At 45.4% G+C, this 25008-nt stretch overlaps 1 protein-coding gene across 1 annotated transcript in view; it reads left to right on the top strand.

The window, feature by feature from the left end:
* Positions 1-1163: 1163 nt before the first annotated feature.
* The window catches only part of CLIC4 (chloride intracellular channel 4), a 101386-nt gene continuing 77541 nt past the window's right edge, over positions 1164-25008 (top strand). The window contains exon 1 of the mRNA XM_033227770.1: positions 1164-1521. Within this exon, the coding sequence (XP_033083661.1) occupies positions 1450-1521 (72 nt within the window). The 5' untranslated portion in view covers positions 1164-1449. The remainder of the gene's footprint in view (positions 1522-25008) is intronic.

The following is a 25008-nucleotide window of genomic DNA, read 5'->3' as shown; positions in this document are numbered from 1 at the left end:
TGTTCAAACATTCTGATATGTGCTAGGCACCGAGGATGTGGAAACAAACCTCCCATGTCTGGGCCTCCTGGAACTCACTATTTAGCCCAACCTGGGAAGCTGGGAGGAGTAGCTATGAGTCAAGTATTATGGAAAATCAGAAAAGGGCACAAGTAATTGCTTCCAGAGGAGGTGAAACTTGCCCCAGGCACTCAACCGCAGCAAACCGGGACCAGGTGCCTACAATCTCTAGGTAAGCACAGCTCTTGCCCTCGGGGGCCTAAATCCCAGCGCAGTTTAACTGGTTTGTGGACCACCTACTTCAGAATTGTCCTGGTGCTTGCTAAGATGTGGAGTTCTCTTTTTCCCCAGAGGATCTGGGAAACACATAAAGCGGGGGCTGCGTGTAGCACCCAGGTGATTCTGATGCACACTCAAATTTGCCAGGTGAGCGGGGAGAAGAAATGGGTGTGGGCAGTGGGGAACAAGATGGACAACGACTTGGGAGTCCTTAGTGGCCTGCAGGCACCGAAATTGCAGTTCAAGATCGTGAGCTCTGGGAATTGTTCCTCTCCAAGGGGTAGCTCAGAGCCAGAAACACAGTAAGGTTTCATAAATATTTGCGAATATGCCGGCTGCCAAGATCGAAACGATCAGGAGCGTCAAAGGGAAAAACGAAGTCAGAGGCAGAAGAAAAAGGTGTTCCCCAGGCGATGAAAACTTTCCGGTAAGTTGTCTTGGAAAAGGCAACTCGGCGTAATAGAGGGAGTTGGGGAGGTGGCCGCTGCGGGAAAGGGCGATGAGTCCTGGGGTGCTGCAGCGGGGGAGTGGGTGGGAGGCGCCTCCTCGCTTCCCCAGGCCGGCCGAGGGATGAGGTCACCTGGCACAGCACCAGTAGCAGCTGCGGAGGACGCGCAGGCGCTGCGGCGGGAGGCAGTGTCAGGCTCGGGCCCCTGGGGAATTCCTCCCCGCCGCGCCCCCCCCGCGCCCTCCCGCCCGCCGGCCCCCTCGAGAGGCGTACCCGGGTCCCCCCCGCCCGAGCCTGCGCTTTGTACCGCCCACCAAAGCCCCGCCCTCCGCACAGGCCACGCCTCCTACCAGCTTCGAGGCGTCGCAGTGGTCCTTTCGTGGGCTCCGGAGCTGTCCCACCGCCTTCCCCGTCCGAGGCCACGCCCCCGTGCTCCTGCCGCCTTATTTTCCCCTGAGAGTCCCGAGGCGCCGCGCCTTGGCCCCGCCTACAGCCCGAGGCCCCGCCCCCGGCGCCCCGCCCCGCCGTTTGAAGCAGCTCGGGCTGCGGCTGCCTCAGAGTCGCGCGCGGGGCGTGGGGCGGTGCTGAGGAGCTGAAACTGTGGCCAGCTCGACGCCGGACAGTCCAGCGAGCAGCGCGGCGGGAACCGGCAGCCGGAGCAGTCCCGGAGCAGAAGCAGCAGCAGCAGCCGTCGCTGTTGGCGGAGCGCAGCCGAGCCGGCCATGGCGTTGTCGATGCCGCTGAATGGGCTGAAGGAGGAGGACAAAGAGCCCCTCATCGAGCTCTTCGTCAAGGTGAGCGCTCGCCTCGCTGTCCCGCCCGGCCGAGACCCCGCCGCCCTCCCGGCTGCGGGGAGAGGCGTCCCGAGGCGCCCCCGCTCGGCGCCAGCACCCGTCCCTCTGCAGGCTCCCGCGTCCCCGGCCCATTGTCTGGGGGCCGCCGGCGCCTTCCCGCCTCCGAGGGCCCGTGGAGGGGTCCAGGGTGGGGACCCGGGCAGCGGCCACCGTCTCCAACCGCGCGGGCTCTGGCGGACGCCGGACCAGCGTCCCGCGCCCGGGTGGGTCGGGAAGAGCCCGCAGGCGGGACTTGCCTGCTCCGGGGCCCCAGCGCCGGGCGCGCGCGGGTCCTGTCACCACCCCCGCCCGGGCGCGGGGGCCCGGCCCCACCCGCTCCCCAGCGCTCCGCTCCGCCGCCGCCCGGAGCCCGACCTGCGGTCCGCCGCCCGATGAGCTTTCAGACGAACTTCTTTGAACGCTTTTTTGAAAAAACATTTGCTCCCCACTGATCTGAAACGGAAACTTTAATTTTCGATGCAATCTTAAACAAATTTACTAACGAGCAGGTGCTCTTGGACCTTCGGAAAAGACCGAGATTCCCAACTTGTGGTTTTCTGTCTTGGGCATTTATTGGCTTTCTCGTTTCTCAAGCGCGGAGTGTTCTGTATGATGCAACAATTTTGGCTTCTCCCCCCGGCGTTGCTGCTTCGGGAAGGATTGTGTGTGCCCTTTTGTTTTGAAAGAAATTGAGGGAGAGAATTCTTAACTTGCTTGGGCTTTAAAGGGTTGGTTTTCCCTTCTTGTGTCTTCAGCTTTCATGTCCTGGAACTTATTTGCTTACACATACTATCCCTCTTCCTTTCCTTTTCTCTTTAATACTTTTCATTTTAGCCAAAGAGAGTCGAAGATACAAACATCTGGATCCAGCTCCTTCCTTCAAAACTTAAAAAAACACTTTGAGATTCTTCCAGCGACTTAAAAAGCCAGGCTCATTCAGAGCTAGGCAACATACTGGAAAGTAAATGGTCATCTAGAACTATTGGGTTCTTTTTTCCCCCCGAGTTCGAGTTTTTACTTTAAAGAAAGGACATTTCAGGGTGTGTTTAAGAGATGGAGAAGGGCAGGGCGCGGTGGCTCACGCCTGTAATTGCAGCACTTTCGGAGGCCGAGGTGGGAGGATTACTTGAGTTCAAAAGTTCGAGTCCAGCCTGAACAAGATGGCGAAACCCCGTCTCTACAAAAAAATGCAAAAATTAGCTGGGAGCGATGTTGCTCGCCTGTACTGCTCTGGAGGCTGCGGTGGGAGAATCGCTCGAGCCTGGGAGGTCGAGGCTGCAGTGAGCCCATGTCGCACCACTGCACTCCAGCCTTGGAGACAGAACAAGACCTTGTCTCAAACAAAAGAGATGGAGAGAAGAAATAATCTGCAGTTACTTCTGCAGTCTTCAGTAGTGATTGAAACAATGTTTGCCTCAGGATTTTCTTTCAATTGTCAATTTTCGATTTTTTTTTTGGTCCAGGTAACTGAAACAGCAGACAGGTATAGAACCCCCAAAATATCAAAGAGTTTCAGTTACTTTGAGTGGCAGATACAGTACTTAGGAAGGAACCTGAAATATAAGAAAGGAAGGAGGCCAGGCGCTGTGGTCACGCCTGTAATCCCAGCACTTTGGGAGGCTGAGGCGGGCAGATCACGAGGTCAGGAGATCGAGACCATCCTGGCCAACATGGTGAAACCCCATCTCTACTAAAAATACAGAAATTAGCTGGGCGTGGTGGCGGGCGCCTGTATTCCCAGCTACTCGGGAGGCTGAGGCAGGAGAATTGCTTGAACCCGGGAGGCAGAGGTTGTGGTGAGCCGAGATTGTGCCACTGCACTCCAGCCTGGGCAACAGAGCAATACTCCCTCTCAAAAAAAAAAAAAAAAAAAAAAGAAAGGAAGGGTGGTGGGTGGAAAGCAGCATTGAGAAGGGAAACGAGTGGACCAGAGATGAGTTTAAAAAATTTTACTGAGGAATAAGAAGGAATTTCCATAAACTAAAAAAAAGTGCATCATGAATAATCTGTACAACATGATACTCAATGGTGAAACTTTAGAACAGTGTTAGAATAAGATAAAGCTACTATCGGGCTGGGCGAGGTGGCTCACACCTGTAGCATTTTGGGAGGCTGAGATGGGGAGATCACTTGAGGCCAGGAGTTTGAGACCAGCCTGACCAACAGGGTGAAACCCTATCTCTACTAAAAATGAAAAAATTAGGTGGGCATGGTGGTGGGCCCAGCTACTCGGGAGGCTGAGGCATGAGAATCGCTGGAACCCGGGAGGCGAAGGTTGGAGTGAGCCGAGATCAAGCCACTGCACTCCAGTCTGGGCGACAGAGACTCAGTCTCAAAAAAAAAAAAGATAAAGCTATTATCAGTTACGGCTCTATTTAGCATTCTATTGGAGGAGCTAATCAAAGAAGACAAGAAAAAAGAAGTATCTGAATTAGGAAGATCAGTGCTTAATGCCCTGCTTACTATTAATTTCATCTTTCAGTTAGAATAGAGGGGTGTGGTGCAGTTTTCCAAACTTGAGTCACTTGCATACCCTTTCTGTTTTTCACCACTAGTTGTAAGCCTTTCTCATTGGGCTTGCTGGCAGAGAATCAGGGTTCAAGTCATAGTTCTTTACTCCTTGGTTGGGTTACCCTAGGTAGTTTTCACTCTTTAAGCCTTATTTATCTCATTTGTGAAATGTTTTCTGCTACCCAGTGATTCAACATAGCAAAACTTTGCACTGATATAGATCAGTTTGTTTGTTTTTGAGATGGTGTCTCACTCTGTCTCCCTGGCTGGGTGCAGTGGCGCGATCTCGGCTCACTGCATGCACCCTCTGCCTCTCGGGTCCAAGTGATTCTTCTGCCTTAGCCTCCTGAGGAGCTGGGATTACAGGCATGCACCACCACGCCTGGCTGATTTTTGTATTTTTAGTAGAGACCGGGTTTCACCATGTTGGCCAGGCTGGTCTCAAACTCCTGACCTTCAGTGATATGCCCGCCTTGGCCTCCCAAAGTGCTGGGATTACAGGCTTCAGCCTCTGTGCTTGGCCCCTAGACCAGTTTGTTCGAAAGGGAAAAAAAGGACAGGTAAAATGTGGTAAAGGGCATTCTTGTTCTCTTCTCAAAACCTATGTGTGGGAAATGCAAATGGGGGAAATACCCTCGTAAATATAGTTATTTTGAAAGCAGTGGGCCCGGTGTGGTGGCTCACTCCTGTAATCCCAGCCATTTAGGAGGTGGAGGGGGGTAGATCACTTGAGGTTGAAACCAGCCTGGCCAACATGGCGAAACCCCATTTCTACTAAAAATACAAAAATTAGCCACACACAGTGGCGCATGGCTGTAATCCCAGCTATTTGAGAGACTTGAGGCAGGAGAACTGCTTGAACCCTGGAGGCGGTGCAGTGAGCCGAGATGGTGCCACTGCACTCCAGCCTGGGTGACAGAGTGAGACTCCATCTCAAAAAATAAAAATTAAAAAAAAAGCAAAAGAAGTAGTGAGTGTGCAGAGGCTGTGGTTGTCCAGTGTGGTATGCTGAACAGTGTTAACCTGCCAAAAGGTATCTGAGTTTGTAGAAGAAAACTATTTACAGTTGAAGCACATAGCATGTATAGAAATTAGAAATTTGGTGGTGGTGCTGGGGGAAGGCCAAGGGATGTAATGGGGCTTTGAGCCTACCTGTCTAGCACTGAGCTTTACATTTAAGAGTGCGAGATGAACACCTTCTCAAATAGTGTGACTGAACTCACAGCTACATTTTCTTCCCTGTGAGTAGTTTTTGGAGTTGTCCGCCCATGAGCCCATTAACTGCCATCTATATAACAGCAGGATGGTTTTTTTGTTTTGTTTTTGTTTTGTTTTAATCTCAACATCTAGAGGATAGATAGGATGCCCTCCCAAAAGTAAAAAAGGCACTTGGGCTGTGATGGCTCACTCCTGTAATCCTAGCACTTTAGGAGGCCAAGGAGGATGAATCTCTTGAGTGCAGGAGTTCTAGATCAGCCTGGGCAACATGGTGAAACCCTGTCTCTACAAAAACTATTTAAAAGATCGTCAGGCACAGTGGCTCATGCCTGTAACCCCAGTACTTTGGGAGGCTGAAGCAGGCAGATCTCTTGAGCTCAGGAGTTTGAGACCAGCCTGGGCAACCTGGGCACCCTGTCTCTACAAAAAATACAAAAAATTGGCTGGGTGTGGTGATACATGCCTGTGGTCCTAGCTGAGGTGGGAGGATTCCTTTAGCCTGGGAAGCAGAGGTTGCTGTGAGCCGTGATCATGCCACTGCACTCCAGCTTGGGTGAGACCCTGTCTCTAAACAAATAAGTAAGTAACTAAGCTGGGCCTGGTGGCCCATGCCCATAGCCCTAGCCCTAGAGGCTGAGGGTGGGAGGATTGCTTGAGCCCAGGAATTTGAAGCTGCAGTGAGCTTATGATCATGCGCCTGCACTCCAATCTGGGTGACAGAGCAAGACCCTATCTCAAGGAGAAAAAAAAAAAAAAAAAGGCTTGCAGTGGCAGTCATCCTCAACAGTGGAGTTGCTCTCTGCTCCACCCAGAGGAGCCTGTAGGTGTATATATTTCCAGCTGGGAACCACCAACAGATACGGTATATTTCTTTTTTCTTTTTTTTTGAGACAGAGTCTCGCTCTGTCGCCCAGGCTGGAGTGCAGGGGCGCGATCTCACCTCATTGCAAACTCCGCTCCCTGAGTCCACACCATTCTCCTGCCTCAGCCTCCCGAGTAGCTGGAACTACAGGCGCCTGCCACCACACCTGGCTAATTATTTTGTATTTTTTTAGTAGAGACGGGGTTTCACCATGTTAGCCAGGATGTTCTCGTTCTCCTGAACTCGTGATCCGCCTGCCTCAGCCTCCCAAAGTGCTGGGATTACAGGCGTGAGCCACTGCATCTGGCCCAGATACGGTATATTTCAGACCTTTTAGCAAGGGCATAAGGTCCCTTATAATCTGACTACTGCCTGGGTTTGTTTCTCTCTCTCTCTCTCTCTCTCTCCTCTCTCTCTCTCTCTCTCTCTCCCCCCCCCCCCCCTCTCTCTCCCCTTCTCCCTCTCTCCCTCCCTCCTCTCTCTCCCTCCCTCCCCTCCCTCTCCCTCCCTCTCCCTCCCTCTCCCTCCCTCTCCCTCCCTCTCCCTCCTTCTCTCCCCTACTCTCTCCCCCCTCCCCCTTTCTCTCTCTCTCTCCCTCCCTCCCTCCTCTCTCTCTCTCCCTCCTCTCTCTCTCCCTCCCTCCCTCCTCTCTCTCCCTCCCTTCTCTCTCTCTCTCCTCTCTCTCTCCTTCCTTCCTTCCTTCCTTCCTTCCTTTCTTTCTTGTTTCACTCTTGTTGCCCCTCACCCTCCTGAGTGGGACTACAGGCGTGCGCCACCATGCCTGGCTAATTTTGTATTTTTAGTAGAGACGGGGTTTCTCCATGTTGGTCAGGCTTGTCTCGAACTCCTGACCTCAGGTGATCTGCCTGTCTCGGCCTCCCAAAGTGCTAGGATTGCAGGCATGAGCCACCGCATCTGGCCTACTGCCTGGGTTTCTAATCCAATATGTCCAGTTACTAATTGTGTATCCCAGGATACATTACTTAAACCTCTCTATGCCACATCTGCACAGTTGGGATATTAGTAGAACAGTCCTATGGGATAAATTAATATATGTAGTATGCAACAATCTTAGAACAATGTCTAGTACATAGTAGGCAAATAAATGCTAGTTGTGTTTAATTTTTATATGAATATATATTTATATGCAGATCTCCCCTACTAGATAGACAGTAAATTTCTTTTTTTTTTTTTTTTTTTTTTTTTTTTTTTTTTTTTTGAGACGGAGTCTTGCTCTGCCGCCCAGGCTGGAGTGCAGTGGCCGGCTCTCAGCTCACTGCAAGCTCCGCCTCCCGGTTCACGCCATTCTCCTGTCTCAGCCTCCCGAGTAGCTGGGACTACAGGCGCCCGCCTCGTCGCCCGCTAGTTTTTTGTATTTTTTAGTAGAGACGGGTTTCGCCGTATTAGCCAGGATGGTCTCGATCTCCTGACCTCGTGATCCGCCCGTCTCGGCCTCCCAAAGTGCTGGGATTACAGGCTTGAGCCACCGCGCCCGGCCGACAGTAAATTTCTTGGGGATGGGGTGTGCATATGATTCAGAGTGCCTGCAACTTAAGAGGATGCCAAATGTTTGAAATGAGATTGCTCCCTTCTTTCAGAGAAATCTGTTTTCGAGCATTTTGTTGTCAATGTATGTCTCTACCATGCTTTGGAATTAGAAACCACTTACTGAGATCCCGATGGTTGCAGTGTTAGAACATGGTTCTTCATCCTGTTTTCTCTAGCCTCCAGTCTCCAAACCCAATGTAATTTTATCTACTCACATCTTTTTTTTCCCATTATTTAATACTTCCAGTGTTTTTTTTTTTGAGATGGAGTCTCACACTGTTACCTGGGCTGGAGTGCAGTGGCACAATCTTGGCTCACTGCAACCTCTGCCTCCTGAGTTCAAGCGATTCTCCTGCTGCAGACTCCCGAGTAGCTGGGATTGCAGGCACCTGCCACCATGGCCAGCTAATTTTTTGTATTTTTGGTAGAGATGGGGAGCTAATTTGTACTTCTAGTAGAGGTGGGGTTTCACTGTGTTGGCCAGGCTGGTCTTGAACTCCTGACCTAGTGATCCGCCTGCTTTGGCCTCCCAAAGTGCTGGGATTACAGGCGTGAGCCACCGCACCAGTCTTTTATATATTTACTAGTGTTTCTTGTTGGCTATGTCCAGAATTTGGGGAACCAGGATTTTTGTTTGGGTAAAACTAAATATCAACTTTTGAACCACAAATGAGAGTAGTAGAGACGGGGTTTCTCCATCCAGCCTGGCCAACATGGTGAAACCCCATCTCTACTAAAAATACAAAAATTAGCCAGGCGCGGTGGCGGCTGCCTATAATCCCAGCTACTCGGGAGGCTGAGGCAGGAGAATCGCTTGAACCCGGGAGGCAGAAGTTGCAGTGAGCCGTGATTGTGCCATTGAACTCCAGCCTGAGGGACAAGAGCAAGACTCTGTCTCAAAAACAAGCAAACCAGAAAACAGAAATTAATCCCTTTGCAGAGTTCAGTTTTATGGGCTGAAATTTTATGGGCTGGAATAAACTTGTTGCCATGCCACTGTGAATTGGGACAGCAAGTAGTCACCAAGCTGCTGGGATTGGGGTGGTGGTTGTAAAAAGTTAATCTGGTGCAGGGTGGCATAACACATAAGAGTCTGTTTCTTTTGAGATATTTGGCAGAGGTTCCTAATGTGCATGGACTCTGGAGCCAGACTGCTTGACTTGAATCTGGCTTCTAGTGTGTCAGGCAAGTTTTTAAGCTCTCAGTGCTTCAGTTTCCTAACTTCTAATATCAGGATAATAATAATAATAATAATAATAATAGTTTTATATGGTTACTGAGGGGATTAAAACTGTTAATCTATGCATATTAGTTAGGGTAGTTTAAGTTGCTGTAATAAGTTATCTCCCCACCAACAATGGTTCAAATAAGATGGAAATTTATTTCTTACCCTTCAGTCCAGGAGAATGTCTTCGATGTTAGAGTGGCTTTCCTCCTCACAGTCATTAAGGGACCTGGGCTCTTTCTAGCTTATTTGTCCACTAACGCCCAGAGCATTGTCCTCTTCTGAGGTGTCAAAGTTGGTGGCTGACAAGTACTGTCTGCTGCCAGTGGGGGGTGGAAAATATGGAGGAAGCGCATCTTGAGGGCTGCAGCTCAGAAGTTCTACCTGTTACTTCTGGTCACATTCTACTGGAGAGAACTTAATCACATAGCTTCATCTGTAAGAGAGGCTGGCAAGCGTGGTCTAACCGTATACCATCCTATGTAAAGCTTTAGGAAGAGTGCTTGACACCGAGTAAGCACCTTTTGTCATCGATAATAGTATATTATTTTTAAATGTAGGCTCTGTTAGTAGGATCAGGGGGTTCTGTAAATCCTTGAAATTACAGTAAAAATTATAATGTGAGGCTTTTTTTTCTGGAAATTCCTAAACCAAGGCTAAGAATCACTGTTTTAAAAGAAGTAAATAGTGGAATCCTTAGTGTCAAGAATACTTTGTATAAGCAAGGTATGAAAGAAGGGCTTGGGCTAGATCACTAAGGTCTCTTCTAGTTATTATTAGCTATGACTTAAAGAATGTACCGGCATGAACTAAGTGCTAATACTGAGTTAAGTACTATGGAAGATGTAAGAAATTATTAAACAGTGAATTTCTTACTGTTTACAAATTTTATTGGAAAGAAAACACAAGATGGTCCATGCTTAAAGAGTCAAGTGTGGCTCACATTAAGTTGGGCTAGGAGATATGGGGAAAGATGGAAGGAGGCTTAAACTTGACCTTGAAAAAAGGAGGTGAATAGGTGGATTTGGAATAGCCAAGAATGGGAATGTGAGTTTTGACATCATTTGGAAACTATGCAGGAAACAATTGGTAGATTGATACCTAAGAAGGAACCAGGAGTGATTCAGATCTGTAGTGCCAGGGAGACAGGTTATTTAAAAGTTGAAGAGGCCAGGCGCGGTGGCTCAAGCCTGTAATCCCAGCACTTTGGGAGGCTGAGACGGGCGGATCACGAGGTCAGGAGATCGAGACCATCCTGGCTAACACGGTGAAACTCCGTCTCTACTAAAAATACAAAAACTAGCCGGGTGAGGTGGCGGGCGCCTGTAGTCCCAGCTACTCGGGAGGCTGAGGCAGGAGAATGGCGTAAACCCGGGAGGCGGAGCTTGCAGTGAGCTGAGATCCGGCCACTGCACTCCAGTCCGGGCGACAGAGCGAGACTCCGCCTCAAAAAAAAAAAAAAAAAAAAAGTTGAAGAAGAGACTTTTAAAACCTAACGGGTTTTTGTTAATGTATACATTTTCCTAGCCTTTTTCATTCTCCCCATACTTTCCTATTTTTTTGGATTGCTCTCTATTCAATAACTTTTCAGTGGCACTTGGAAAGGTGCAAATGGATTGTACAGACGGACTGTTTGACAGTTTAAAGTGGGAATTCTTTATATTTTTCAAGGGTAGGCTTCAAACCTCCCCCCATCTTTGTTTTTTCAAACAGAAAAAATGAAGTAAATTTTCTATAGGAAACGATGCTGAAAACTTTGTTCTAGTAATTAACAAAAACTAACTCAATATTCAGACAATATTACCTTGAATCTAAATTTGCCATTCATTTGAGGTTTCTGGGGGCGGGGGGTGAATTCAGGAGACAGAAATGAATGTAAAGTATGAAGTTAATGAAAACCTATTATTGTAACTTTTTTTCCTGAGCTGTTCCTGAAGACCTAACAATGCTGCTTTTGGCAAAGGCCAAAGTTGATGATTTTGGTTTAATGTAAAAACCTGTGAGAAAGGAGCCTAGAATGGGGAAGATGCAGGAGGCTTTGAGCCTAGGAGACTGAGCACATGAAAAGCTTAACACAGTATGAATAATGATAGGAAAGAGGCAATTGGGAGAAGAACCTGGCTGTCACGAAAAGTCACAGTTGGTTGGGAAGATGCCTGCAGAGGTGCCTAGAAGCCAGTAAGTAAGGATGGTGAGCCATCCTTTCCTGCTTCCTGTTTCATTAGAGCTGTGGAGCCTCAGTGTTCTGATGTCTCCTGAATAGGGAATTGTGAGTCCATAAAAGGAAAATGTGTTAGGCAGGATGGGAAGTGTGATTAAGGCATGAGTTAAGATTTTGGTCAAGTAGAGGAGTAAGCTAGGATGGGTTTGCCCATTTTAGATGCTTGTTTAGAGAATGGAAAGGGACTTTCTGAAGGAAAGTAACATTAGGTCATGGTTACCTATTGTCCAAGGATGATTTAAGACATGTAAATGTAATTTAGGGCATCGGCTGGTGAATTTTCTTGTGGCTTTTAATTATATTGTTTATTTCAAGACTTGCCTCTTATCTCTCAGTGGTCAGTTCCAGATATTGGTATAAGATATAAGAAATAACAATCATAGGCCTGCTGCAGTGACTCACACCTGTAATCCCAGCACTTTGGGAGACCGAGGTGGGCGGATCACCCGAGGTTAGGAGTTTGAGGCCAGCCTGGCCAACATGGTGAATCCCTGTCTCTACTAAAAATACAAAAATTAGCTGGGTGTGGTTGTGGGAACCCGTAATCCCAGCTACTCGGGAGGCTGAGGCAGGAGAATTGCTTGAATCCAGGAGGCGAAGGTTGCAGTGAGTTGAGATTGTGCCACTGCACTCCAGCCTGGGCAACGGAGAAATATTCCGTCTCAAAAAATAAAATAAAATTATAGCCTGGGCAAAATGGTGAGACCTCATCTCTATAAAAACTAAATTTTTGTATTTTTAGTAGAGATAGGGTTTCACCATGTTGGTCAGGCTTGTCTTGAACTCCTGACCTCATGATCTGCCCGCCTCGGCCTCCCAAAGTGCTGGGATTACAGGTGTGAGTCACCACTCCCGGCCCCGTGTCTACTAAAAACACAAAAATTAGCTGGGCATGGTGGTACACGCCTGTAATCCTACCTACTCAGGAGGCTGAGGCAGGAGAATCTCTTGAACCTGGGAGACGGAGGTTGCAGTGAGCCGAGATCACACCACGGCACTCCAGCCTGGGCGACAGAGTGTCTCAAAAAAAAAAAAAAATTAAAAATTAAAAAAAAAAAAATTAGTCTGGTGTGGTGGTGGTTGTGAGTACCTCTAGACCTAGCTTTGGCAGGCTGAGGCCGGAGGATCACTTGAGTCTAGAAGTTCGAGGCTACAGTGACCTATGATTGTGCCACTGCACTCTGACCTGGGTGACAGATGGAGATCCTGTCTCTTTAAAAAAAAAAAAAAAAGAACTATCCGTATAATTAGCCATATATGGTTTCTTTTATTTCCTTTATTTAAAATAAAACCACAAAAACAAAATTAAAGAAAAAAAGCCAGGATAATGTATGAGTCTAATTTATGAAAGTGACAACTTAATGCAGATAAATAATACTGTATTTGGAAATTGTATCAAATGTAGACTAAGAGTATCTTAAATTTTAACATTATTATTATTATTATTATTTTTGAGACAGAGTTTTGCTCTTGTTGCCTGGACTGGAGTGCAGTGGCGTGATCTTGGCTCACCGCAACCTCTGCCTCCAGGTTTCAAGCGATTCTCCTGCCTCAGTCTCCTGAGTAGATGGGACTATAGGCACGTGCCACCACACCCAGCTAATTTTTCGTATTTTTTAGTAGAGACGGGATTTCACCATGTTGGCCAGGATGGTCTCGATCTCTTGACCTCGGGATCCGCCTGCCTTAGCCTCCTAAAGTGCTGGGATTATAGGTGTGAGCCACCGCACTCAGCTAACATTAATGTTTTGAACAAGTAACTATTAGAACCAGGGCCAGGAATGGACCTGAGTGCAACATGCATATATTTGGTACCTTTAAGCATCCTTTTGTAGGTGTCTTTGCTTTTCTTGAAGTTGAAATACAAGCTGTTTCTTGGAGCTGAAATAAGCTAGGAATATGACAGGTTTTCTTTTTCTTTTTTTGTAACAAAATTATTACTTCCAACTTACATGTGAATAACTCATTCTTATGAAAAGATTTCATTCTTATTATAATAGAGTTGTAAAAATGTCAGTCACATGTAATAACTTAAGTATTGAATTTTACCACTGTGCAGCATAGCTATTTATTTGTGTATGTGGGAGAAGAAAATAGAGAATCTGAAGAAATTTGGCGAATACAAAACCAAATAATCAGATGAAAGCTGAGGTAATTAAGAACTTTTTTTTTTTTTGAAATGGACTCTGTCACCCAGACTGGAGTGCAGTGGCGTGATCTTGGCTCACTGCAACCTCTGCCTCCAGGGTTCAAGTGATTCTCCTGCCTCAGCCTCCTGGGTAGCTGGGATTATAGACACCCACCACCATGTCTGGCTGGTTTTTTTTTTTTTTTTTTTGAGATGGAGTTTCACTCTGGTTTCCCAGGCTGGAGTGCAATGGCATGATCTCTGCTCACCGCAACCTCCGCCTCCCAGGTTTAAGCGATTCTCGTGCCTCAGCCTCCCAAGTAGCTGAGATGACAGACATGCACCACCACACCTGGCTAATTTTGTATTTTTAGTAGAGACGGGGGTTTTTCCGTTTTGGTCAGGCAGGTCTTGAACTCCCGACCTCAGGTGATCTGCCCACTTCAGTCTCCCAAAGTGCTGGGATTACAGGCGTGAGCCACCGTGCCTGGCCTAGTTTTTGTATTTTTAGTAGAGATGGGGTTTCACCATGTTGGGCAGGCTGGTCTTGAACTCTTGACCTCAGGTGATCTGCCTGCCTTGGTCTCCCAAAGTGCTGGGATTACAGGCATGAGCCACTGCACTTGGCCTTAAGAACTTTTAAGGATTTGTAAATTCTCTGCATGTTTTCTTCTGCTAACAACCAGTTACTTTATTTTGGAAGTGGAGAACAGGTGGTGGATTACAAGACTGAATATTCATTAAAAACTAAAGGTGGGCCGGGTGTGGTGGCACACGCCTGTAACCCCAGCTCTTTGAGAGCCTGGGGCAGGACGATCATTTGAGCCCAGTAGTTCGAGACCAGCCTGAGCAACACAGTGAGACCCTGTCTCTATAAAAAAACTAAAGGTGAACCAAACTAGATTATTGTGCTACCTAGGAAAATGGAAAAAGTGGTAGCTGTGAAAACAGACTAATCAGGAAAAAAAGAAGGTGATTAGACTTAAGAAATTAAATTTAAGCCTTGACCTTATATAACAGCACCCAAGACTGAAATGAAATTTTTTCTTTTTCTTTCCTTCTTTTATCTTTTCTCTTTCTTTCTTTCTTTCTTTTTTTTTTTTTTGAGGCACAGTCTTGCTCTAGGGGCCCAGGCTGGTACAGTCACAGCTCACTGCAACCCCAATCTCCTGGGCTCAAGTGATCCTCTTGCCTCAGCCTTCCAAGTAGCTGGGACCACAGGCACGCGCCACTATGCCTGGCTGCTTTTTGTAGAAATGGGGTTTCTCAGTGTTGCCCAGGCGGGTCTCAAACTCCAGGACTCAAGCAATTCTCCCGCCTCAGCCTCTCAAAGTGCTGGGATTATAGGCATGAGCCACTGTGCCCAGCCCTATTTAGCCTTTCTCTGTTTTAGTTTAAATATTGGTCCTAAGTTTGAAAAGGTAATGTCATTTCCTTTCTGCTTTCTAGTATATTCATTGTGTAAATTATGCTCTTTTTAAAAAAGCGTCTTTTTTCCAGTTATAAAAGCTATATGTATTTACTCTAGACAACTTAGAAAACAGTAGAAAAGCATAAATAAAGTAAAAATTACTTATAACCCCTTGACTAGAAATAGTTGCTATTGTATCTCCTAGTCTTTTTTCTCCTCCTCCTCCTCCTCCTCCTCCTCCTCCTTCTTCTTCCTCTTCCTCTTCTTCCTCTTCCTCTTCCTCTTCCTCTTCCTCTCCAGCTGGAGTGCAGTGGTGCAATCTCAGCTCACTGCAACCTCTGCCTCACGGGTTCGAGCGATTCTCCTGCCTCAGCCTCCCAAGTAGCTGGAATTACAGGCGCCTGCCACCACACCCGGATAATTTTTTTTTTTGAGGCAGAGTCTCACTCTGTCGCCCAGGCTGGAGTGCAGTGGTGCAATCTTGGCTCACTGCAACCTCCACCTCCTGCTTCAAGCGATTCTCTTGCCTCAGCCTCCCGAGTAGCTGGGATTAGAGACATGCACCACCATACCTGGCTTATTTTTGTATTTTTAGTAGAGACAGGGTTTTGCCATTGTTCGCCAGGCTGATCTCGAACTCCTGACCTCTGATGATCTGCCCACCTTGGTCTCCCAAAGTGCTGGGATTACAGACGTGAGCCACTGTGCCCGGCCCTTAGTCTTTTTTTATAATCTTGTATGAATTATTTATTTATTTTTATTTTTGCTTGCATGAATTATTAATGAGAATTTATATATAATATTTTAATGCTGTTCATGACAGAATACTTGAATGAGTGAAGAATGAGGGCTGATCTGATATGTAATGTGTGTTGAATTAAGTAAGTTGGTTTAAAGAAAATTTATTTAGGTTTTACAAAAGAAACTCAGATTTTGCCTATATCTTCCTTAGAACATTTGATCTTTGGTGGAAGAAAGCATGTCATGAAAGTATGACATGAAATGTGCCATCACCTAGAATGGATGTTGATTAAATGGTTTGAAGGTAGATCCTCCTCTTGTGCTCTTTAGGAGAAATCTATTCTAAAAATGAAAGTTATTTTTCAGTATTAATTTCTTCCTTCAATATCTATGTAATAGGTAAGATATGTCCATTTTATAGTTGAAGTATAATAAGAAACCAGTCTTTGCCTAGGAACAGTTGAGCACAGTATAGGGAATCATAATAGAAGCAAACATCAATTGAACACTTTCCTTGCAGTAAGTGCTGGAGAGGTAAAGGAGTAAGAATTGAGCCCCTTGTCTGGCCGGGCGCGGTGGCTCAAGCCTGTAATCCCAGCACTTTGGGAGGCCGAGATGGGCGGATCATGAGGTCAGGAGATCGAGACCATCCTGGCTAACACCGTGAAACCCCGTCTCTACTAAAAAATACAAAAAACTAGCCGGGCGATTTGGCGGGCGCCTGTAGTCCCAGCTACTCGGGAGGCTGAGGCAGGAGAATGGCGTGAACCCAAGAGGCAGAGCTTGCAGTGAGCTGAGATCCGGCCACTGCACTCCAGCCTGGGCACGAGACTCCGTCTCAAAAAAAAAAAAAAAAAGAATGAGCCCCTTGTCTTCAAGGAGCTCTCAATATAACCAAGTAGACAGTCAGATGGTGAGTAAATGAGCCATGGCCGATGGTGGAAGGTTCTTTGCACCTTTTTTTTCCTATACAATACAGTGACTTTTTTTTTTATCTCGTGTACTTTTTTATTCTAGCTGAATTAAAAGCTTAAGAAATGATTTAAGTGGGAAATTAAATGAGATAATTGATTTAGAGATGAGTTAAATGTTTGTGTTGTATTCTAACAGTTTAAGGGCTGTTAGTATTACTGAATCTATTACACTGCTTATTATCAGTTGTTTAAAGAAACTTTTGATCAGGCATGGTGACGCAAAAACACAAAAATTAGCCGGGTGTGATGGCGCGTGCTTGTATTCCCAGCTGCTTGGGGGCTGAGGCAGGAGGATCACCTGAACCTTGGGAGGTCGAGGCCACAGTGAGTAGTAATCCATAATCATGTCATTGCACTCCAACCTGGGCCACAGAGTGAGACGGTGTCTCAAAAAAAAACCAAATCAAAACAGACTTTTACCTTTTCCCTCAATAAGTAGTTGCATGTTTTATCTGCTAATTTTGATCTATCTAAAATAAAACTGGATACTTCTTGCCTCAAATTTTAAGTAGGGGCCAGGTGCGGTGGCTCATGCCTGTAATCCCAGCACTTTGGAAGGCTGAGACTGGTGGATCACCTGAGGTCAGGAGTTTGAGACCAGCCTGGCCAACATGGGAAAACCCTGTCTCTACTAAGACTACAAAAAATAAGCTGGGTGTGGTGGCGGGTGCCTGTAATCTTAGCTACTTAGGAGGCTGAGGCAGGAGAATCGCTTGAACCTGGGAGGCGGAGGTTGCAGTGAGTCGAGATTGCACCACTGCACTTCAGTGACAGAGCCAGACTCCATCTAAAAAAAAGAAAATCTTAGATTCTACTTTTCCTAGTTGTTTATTGAATTAGATACAAATTCTTTGATCTGGCATTGATCCAACTTGTATTGCCACTCTTAACCCCCACCGCAGCTGCAGATATGCCTCATATTCTATCTCGATTGGTCTTGAACATGCCCTGCACTTCTCTGCTTTCATGGAAGACTTTTGCTGATATTTCCTTCACTTGATACACTTTTGGCTTCTCTACCCTCTCCCTGACCCCAATTTCTGCTTGCCAGAATAATATCTGTTCTTCTTTCATTCATTTATTTAACAACTATTGTGACACTGTTCTAGGTGCTTGGATACATCTAGTGAACAAAGTCCCCATCATTATGGCAGTCATATTCAGTTGAGGGAGGTAAACAATAAATGCTGGCGATTAAATGCTGTAAAGAAAATGAAGTGGGTTAAGGAAATTTTTTGAAGTAGGTTAAGGAGTATTGACAATGATGGGGGTGCTATTTTCAGTTTTACGGAGCATTCTGTTATCCCTGTGGAGAATGACAATTAGGAAGGCAAGGTCAGAAGCAGGGAGACTAATTAGAGGTGACTTTTCGTAATCCAGGCACGAGATGATGGTGGCTTGGAATAAGGTGGGAAGTTACTGGATTCTGGATATATTTCTAAGATGGAGATACAGAATTTCCTGATGGACTGGATGTGGCATGTGAGAGAAAGAAGAGTTAAATATGATTCTGAGATTTTTGTTCTGAACAACCAGAATGATGGAGTTATCATTAACTGAGGTGGAAAAGGCCGTGGGAAGGGCTAGTTCTAATGGGGAGGAGATCAGGAGTTTAGTTTTTTGACATGTTAAATTCAAATTTGTTAATATCTCATAGGATCTATTGTGTACTTGGAGCGGCATATGTTAAAGAAACACACAGGCCGGGTGCGGTGGCCCACGCCTGTAATCCCATCACTTTGGGAGGCTGAGGCGGGCGATCACGAGGTCAGGAGATCGAGACCATCCTGGCTAACACGGTGAAACCCTGTCTCTACTAAAAAAAAATACAAAAAAATTAGCCAGGCGTGGTGGCGGGCACCTGTAGTCCTAGCTACTCGGGAGGCTGAGGCAGGAGAATGGCGTGAACCTGGGAGGCGGAGCTTGCAGTGAGCCGAGATTGTGCCACTGCACTCCAGTCAGGGCGACAGAGCAAGACTCTGTCTCAAAAAAAAAAAAAAAAAAGAAAAAGAAAAAGAAACACATAAATAAGGACAGTAGGTAATTACATCAAAGAAAAGAACAGGGCGACTTGAGAAACAATGACAGAAAACCCAGTTCAGCTGGAGGCTCAGTGAGAGCCTTTCTGAGAAAATGACATGTAGGATGAGTAGTAATTAGAATGAGGGGAAAAGCATTCTGAGTTGAAGGAATCAGCATGTATAAAGGCAGGAAATAATCAGTTAAGGGTGTGACTGGAAAATAAAGAACAAAAGTGAGGAGTAGAGTGAGGAATTGACAGGGGCCACATCATGGAGGGCCTTGTATGTAATGTGAGTTTTGTCCTTAGTGGAAATGGCAGTTCTCAGGTGGGTTTTAAGTGAGGGAGCTTTGGGATTAGAGTTGCATCTTAAGATGAGTAGCCTGACTCTGTGGCAAATGAATTGAAGGGAGGCAAGAGTGGCAATAAAGACAACTATTTGGAGGCCGTTGCAATCAAGAAAGGTGATGGTGGCTTGGATTAGGGAGGTGATGGAGAGAAGAGAATGGATTTGAGGTAGATTTTGGAAGTGGTGTCAATAAGAAGATGTTTAAGAAGGAGATATGTGAGAGAGAAAAGTGTGAGAAATGACTTGGGTTTCTAATTAGAGTCATTGGTCAAGAGTTGCCATTCATGGAGAGGGAGGAGGAGCAGACAGAGTTCAAGTTTTGACTTGTTGAGTATAAGATGGCTGAGATGTCAAGTGGAGATGTTGGTAGAAAGTTGGATATACAGATCTATTCAGAAAGAAGCTAGGCAGGATGGAGACATATGGGACTTTATGACATATATATATGCCATAGTTGATGACATACATATATGTATATATGACATATACACACACATATAATATTTGGTATTTAAAGTGTATGAGGCTGGATGTGGTAGCTCACACCTATAATCCCAGCACCATGGAAGGCTGAGGTGGAAGAATTGCTTGAGGCCAGGAGTTTTTGACCAGTCTGGGCAACATAGCAAGACCCCATCCCTGCAAAAATAAGAATAAAATATTAGTTGGGCATGATGTCACATGCCTATAGTCCTAGTTACTTCAGGAGGCTGAGGCAGGAAGGATCACTTGAACCCAGGAGTTAGAGGCTACAGTGAGATATGATCGTGCCACTGCACTGCCGGATGACGGAGTGAGACTCTGTCTCTAAAGAAAAAAACAAGTGTATGAGATCATTCTGTGGATGAGTAAAGAGTAAGGAAAATGCCTAGAAGCAAGTTCTGAGGAACTCTCAACACTTAGGGGTTGGGTAATGGAGGAGAAGCTAGACAAGGAGAACAAAGAGGAACTGTGGGAGAACAGTAGTGAGTGGTGAGAGGAAAACTACTCGAGTGAGGTAGGAGGAAGCTAGGAGAGGTTTGTAAGGAGGGAGTGACCAGTTGTGTCAAGCTGAGTGTTTGTTGGATTTAACACCCTGGAAGTTACCGGCATCCTTAGTAGTAACAGCTTTGGTGGAGTAGTGGTGGTGGGGAAGTCAAAATACAGTGGGTAGAAGAATGAAATAGGAAGCAAGAAACTGGAGTCCGTATGTAAAGTCAACTCTAACAAGAAACTTGGCTATGTAGAAGAGAGGCTGATAGCTGTAAAGGGGGATATATATGAAGGGAAAGCTTTAAAAAGTGTAATCTGTAAGAGCTGGGTTGAATGCTGATCTATTAGAGGAAGAGGTGGAAAATTAAACAGAGACATGGTTTAATGGATGTCCTTCAAGGAATCTCCCAAATGGCCACCTATTCCACTAGGTCCCCCTCAGCGGTATGTATTGCTTCTTTGTATGAATTTTCATACAACCTTCCCCCCTACTTCTTTACTTGAGGCCAAGTAAACTCTGTGAGGAAGAGATTTTGTTCTTCATCTTTGTATAGGCCAGACTGTCCAACAGTATGTTTTTTGAAGAACCAGCTAAGACGGTTCCTCCATTTCCTTACTGCCACACTCTGCAAGTGCAAAAACCATTTTGTTGCTCTCTACTAAAGAAAGAATTGGCCGGGCATGCTGGCTCACTCCTGTAATCCCAGCACTTTGGGGGAGGCTGTGGCGGGCAGATCACCTGAAGTCGGGAGTTCGAGACCAGCCTGACTAATATGGAGAAACCCCGTCTCTACTAAAAATACAAAAATTAGCCGGGCGTTGTGGCGCATGCTTGTAGTCCCAGCTATTTGGGAGGCTGAGGCAGGAGAATTGCCTGAACCTGGGAGTTGGAGGTTGTAGTGAATTGAAATCGTGCCGCTGCACTCCAACCTGGGCAACAGAGCAAAACTCCGTCTCAAAAAAAAAAAGAATTAAGTTCAAATCTATAGTCTGGCATTCAAGTCTATGGCTTTCATAGTCTAGCTCCAACTAAATTGAACAAATTTATCTCCTACTTCTTCCGGGTCTTACAGTCCAGCTAAATTGAACTCTTCTTTGTTTCCGTGTGAGCTATCTTGTTTCCCTGAAGCAACCTTTCCCATCTCTTCCATTCCCCATTGTTTAAACTCTCCATAATCCTGTAAATCTCCATTTAAATGTGTCTCCCTTTGTTAATCCTTCAAGATTCATATTTCATGCCTCTTATGTGACTCTTCTGTTACCTCTTTTGTTGATAGTTTTGCATGTATCTCATCTTTGCTATAATAAACTAAGCTCCAGGAGGGTAGATTCCTTGTCTTATTCATCTTTGCATCCACCACAATATTTAGTAGATTGTCTGCCTCATAATAGGCATTCAGTAAATCTTATTGAATGAGTAAATACCTTAAGTATAGTTGATAGACCTTAACCTACTGCTAGTAAATTATAGTTGGCTAAAAATATTATTTATAAGTGCTGTGCTTTGGAAAAAGATCATCTGCTTAGCAGCACTATTTGGTGGGTAGTTGGTGGAAAGCAAAGCATGGACTGGTTGAAATTGCTGGCTATAGCATTCCACCAAATTTGGTTATGTCACTAAACACGGATGATTTGGTGTAGATTTGGAGGGGAAAGCGTTACCTTATTAGTTGTTAAGTCAGTATTTGTCAGAAGCCTTCCACTCACTTTTTCTGGTGTGACGGTACTTCGTTTGAAAAGATTCCAGTTCATAGTGGTAGAACCTTTTACTCTAGACTTTTAAGTATGGGGCAGTATGCCTTACAATTATGTAAGCTTTTTAGTTACAATGGCTTTTTTTTTTTTTCTTTTCTCCCCCTGGAGACGGAGTCTTGCTTTGTTGCCCAGGCTGGAGTGCAGTGGCACCTTCTTGGCTCACTGCATCTCCTCCTCCCAGGTTCAAGCAGTTCTCCTGTCTCAGCCTCCCAAGTAGGTGGAATTGTAATTCCAGCATGTGACATGACTCCTGCCTAGTTTTTGTCTTTTTCTTTTTTCTTTTTTTAACTAGAAATGGGGTTTCACCATGTTGGCCAGGCTGGTCCTGAACTCCTGACCTCAGGTGATCCGCCCACCTCAGTCTCCCAAAGTGCTGGGATTGCAGGTGTGAGCCATAGCGCCCAGCTGTTAGAATATCTTCTAAGTCAAAAGCTGTGTATTAAGAATTTACTCCTGAAGCATGTGCACAGTTAGGCTTTGCAAGAGAAACTCTCCACAAGATAAACATATTGTGTATTTTTTCTCTAAAGCTGGAACTAAGAGCGATCTTCCTCATAAATAAAATGAAGTTCAAGCCTCAATAACATCTGCCCTTAAACGTTTAATTTGATGTATTAAAAATTTTTTCAGCCAGGTGTAGTGGCTAACACTTGTAATCCTAGTACTTTGGGAGGTGAGGCAGGTGGATTGCTTGAGCCCAGGAGTTCGAGACCAGCCTGGACAACATGGCGAAACCCTGTCTCCATAAAAAATGCAAAAATTAGCTGTGTATTGAGGCACACACCTATGGTCCCAACTACTTGGGAGGCTGAGGTGGGAGGATTGCTTGAGCCTGGGAGGCGAAGGTTGCAGTGAGCCAAGATGGCGCTACTGTTCTCCACCCTGGGCAACAGAGCAAGACCCTATCTCAAGGAAAAAAAAAAAAATTCATACTCTGGTATCTTCTGGCATTTCACAGATTTTGTATTGTTGCTTTCTTCCTTTATTACTGGCAGATATCCCTTTAAATGTGGTGGTAAGAAGGCTCTCATTCTAGGACATCTGGATTTCTGCCAAAATTGATTTTTTAATCTTTTATTAAAAATAATCCCAGCACTTTGGGAGGCCGAGACGGGCGGATCACAAGGTCAGGAGATCGAGACCATCCTGGCTAACATGGTGAAACCCCGTCTCTGCTTAAAAAAAAAAAAAAAAAAAAAAAAAAAAAAAAAAACTAGCCAGGCGAGGTGGCGGGCGCCTGTAGTCCGGCTACTCGGGAGGCTGAGGCAGGAGAATGGTGGGAATCCGGGAGGCGGAGCTTGCAGTGAGCTGAGATCCGGCCACTGCACTCCAGCCCGGCGACAGAGCGAGACTCCGTCTCAAAAAAAAAAAAAAAAAAAAAAAAAAAAATCTCTCAAGCAAATTTGAGACTCACCACCAAAACCTTAAATTCCTTTTTATTTACTTTGTGTTTTAACTGTCTCTCACTACTGCAGGTTTTTGTTGTTGTTGTTTGTTTTTTGGTAAATAGAGAGACTACAAATTTAAAAAATCTTTCATTAAACATGTCTTTACTAAGTGCCTATTAGGAACTGCTCTAAGCTCTGAGCAGGAAAACGTACCCTCAGGTGCCAGTAATGAATGAGCTATAAGGAAGGCGCACTATACACCATTATCTTAGATGGGATAATATTTTCTGCTGGAGTTATTGTAACTCACTGGGAGGCCTTTTCACTTCTAGGAAGACCTGGTTTTCCTATATTTAGAATAGATACTGTTCCCATTGACTTTGTTTTCTGTTGGATTTCTTAAATGCGTGGAAAAGTATTTCATATTTAATTGAACTAATATATACACTTATGGAGTGCTTTCTATGTGCCAGGCACTATGTTAACTACATTACATCTATTAAATATTAACTCATTTGATTGTTACTCAATAAAATGTTTGCTGAAGGAATATATAGAAGCTTTTATTTTTTCCATGCACAGGCTTGATTTCAGAGGAGTTTGGGAGGAAAAGAAGAAATAAAAGATCACATAATTGGGAAAAAGCAAATGCCTAACAAGAAGCCAGAGAAATAGGCCGAGAGGGTGATGCAAATGACTGGGCTCAGTTCATATTTTAGATTGAAATAAACAGATTTACTTGTTTTTCCTTGCAAAATAAAAAAGATTTAAGGGAGAGTCTGCAACTCTGTTTTGACCCTGAGAATGTGGCTTGATAGCCGTTATGATTAAGAGTGTTGGGAGCAGCTGTTGTCCTGATGACTCAGCAGGAACCCCTGTGTTAGATTATACGGTTGCCTCAGTATTGCATGTAACAAGTTCTTAATATATTTTGAAATATTTGAGATCATAGATCCCAAAATCAGAGCCAGGGATGGTTGTTGACTTGAAGTGTCATTTGTATTTTTCTTTCCTTCTTTTTCTTTTTTCTTTCTTTTTTTTTTTGAGATGGAATCTCGCTCTGTCACCTAGACTGGAGTGCAGTGACGCCCTCTCGGCTCACTGCAGCCTCCACCTTCTGGGTTCAAGCAGTTCTCCTGCCTCAGCCTCCCAAGTAGCTGGGATTACCGGCGCCCACCATCACGCCCAGCTAATTTATATATATATATATATATATATATATATATTTTTTTTTTTTTAACTGAGTTAACCATGTAATGTCAACAAACTCCAGACCCTGTAGCAGCTTAGAGTAGCTTGTCAGTCCCAGCCCCATCCCTGTGTTCCTCACCTGCCCTTTCGCCCTGGCATGGGCACAGGTTTTCCTGCAGTTCTCATCAGGAGGGGAGGGCAGGGGAGCAGGTGGGCAGGGTCAAGAGAAGCAACCCAAGGTGGATGAGAATTTGCTTCACTGCCAGAAGTTTGCAGTCATTTCTGTTTTGCTGCATTTTGTTAGCACTGTTCTTACTTCCTTTACTAACATACTCTTTTTCAAACCTTCCATTTCAGTTTTCCCTCCTTCTTGCTCTCAGTAGTACGAGACAGTGGGCAGAAGTGACCTTATCAGTCTGTGTCCTTTGGGTGTAGTCTTTCATCCACAAAAAAGATTTAGGGACTCCAAGGACAGAGATCCCAAGTCGCAGGAGGGGGGTAAAAAAGAGGTGGAGAGGAAGGAAGGAGAGGAGGCAAAAAAGTACCAGAGTCAGGAAGGATGTTTTAAGCTAGTATTGGGTAAAATGAAAGGCAAGGAGTCAGACACAGACACCATGGCCTGGAAAAGCTGTCATTCTCTAATGAAAAAGCTGTATCAAAACCGTTTTCATGTGTAAAGGCAGGGAAAATCTGAAGATATATTCCAAGTCAGCTCATAAAATGACACAATAGAAGTAAACTGTGTAGTAGGCCATGGACAGGATGCTAAAAAGACTTCACAGATGTTTCAGGTGTTGATCTTCTATCAAAGGGTCAGTAAATATTCCAATGCAAGCTGGAATCTGGACTATATGGTATCTAAGCAAGCAGTTGCCTCTGTCACATCAGGATTCACAATGAAATTAGGCAGAGTCAAAGGAAACAGGCCACGACC

The sequence above is a fragment of the Trachypithecus francoisi genome, unplaced genomic scaffold (assembly GCF_009764315.1).
Source record: "Trachypithecus francoisi isolate TF-2019V2 unplaced genomic scaffold, Tfra_2.0 Lachesis_group12, whole genome shotgun sequence".
Lineage (NCBI taxonomy): Eukaryota > Metazoa > Chordata > Mammalia > Primates > Cercopithecidae > Trachypithecus > Trachypithecus francoisi.
This window is presented reverse-complemented; position numbering and strand designations above follow the sequence as displayed.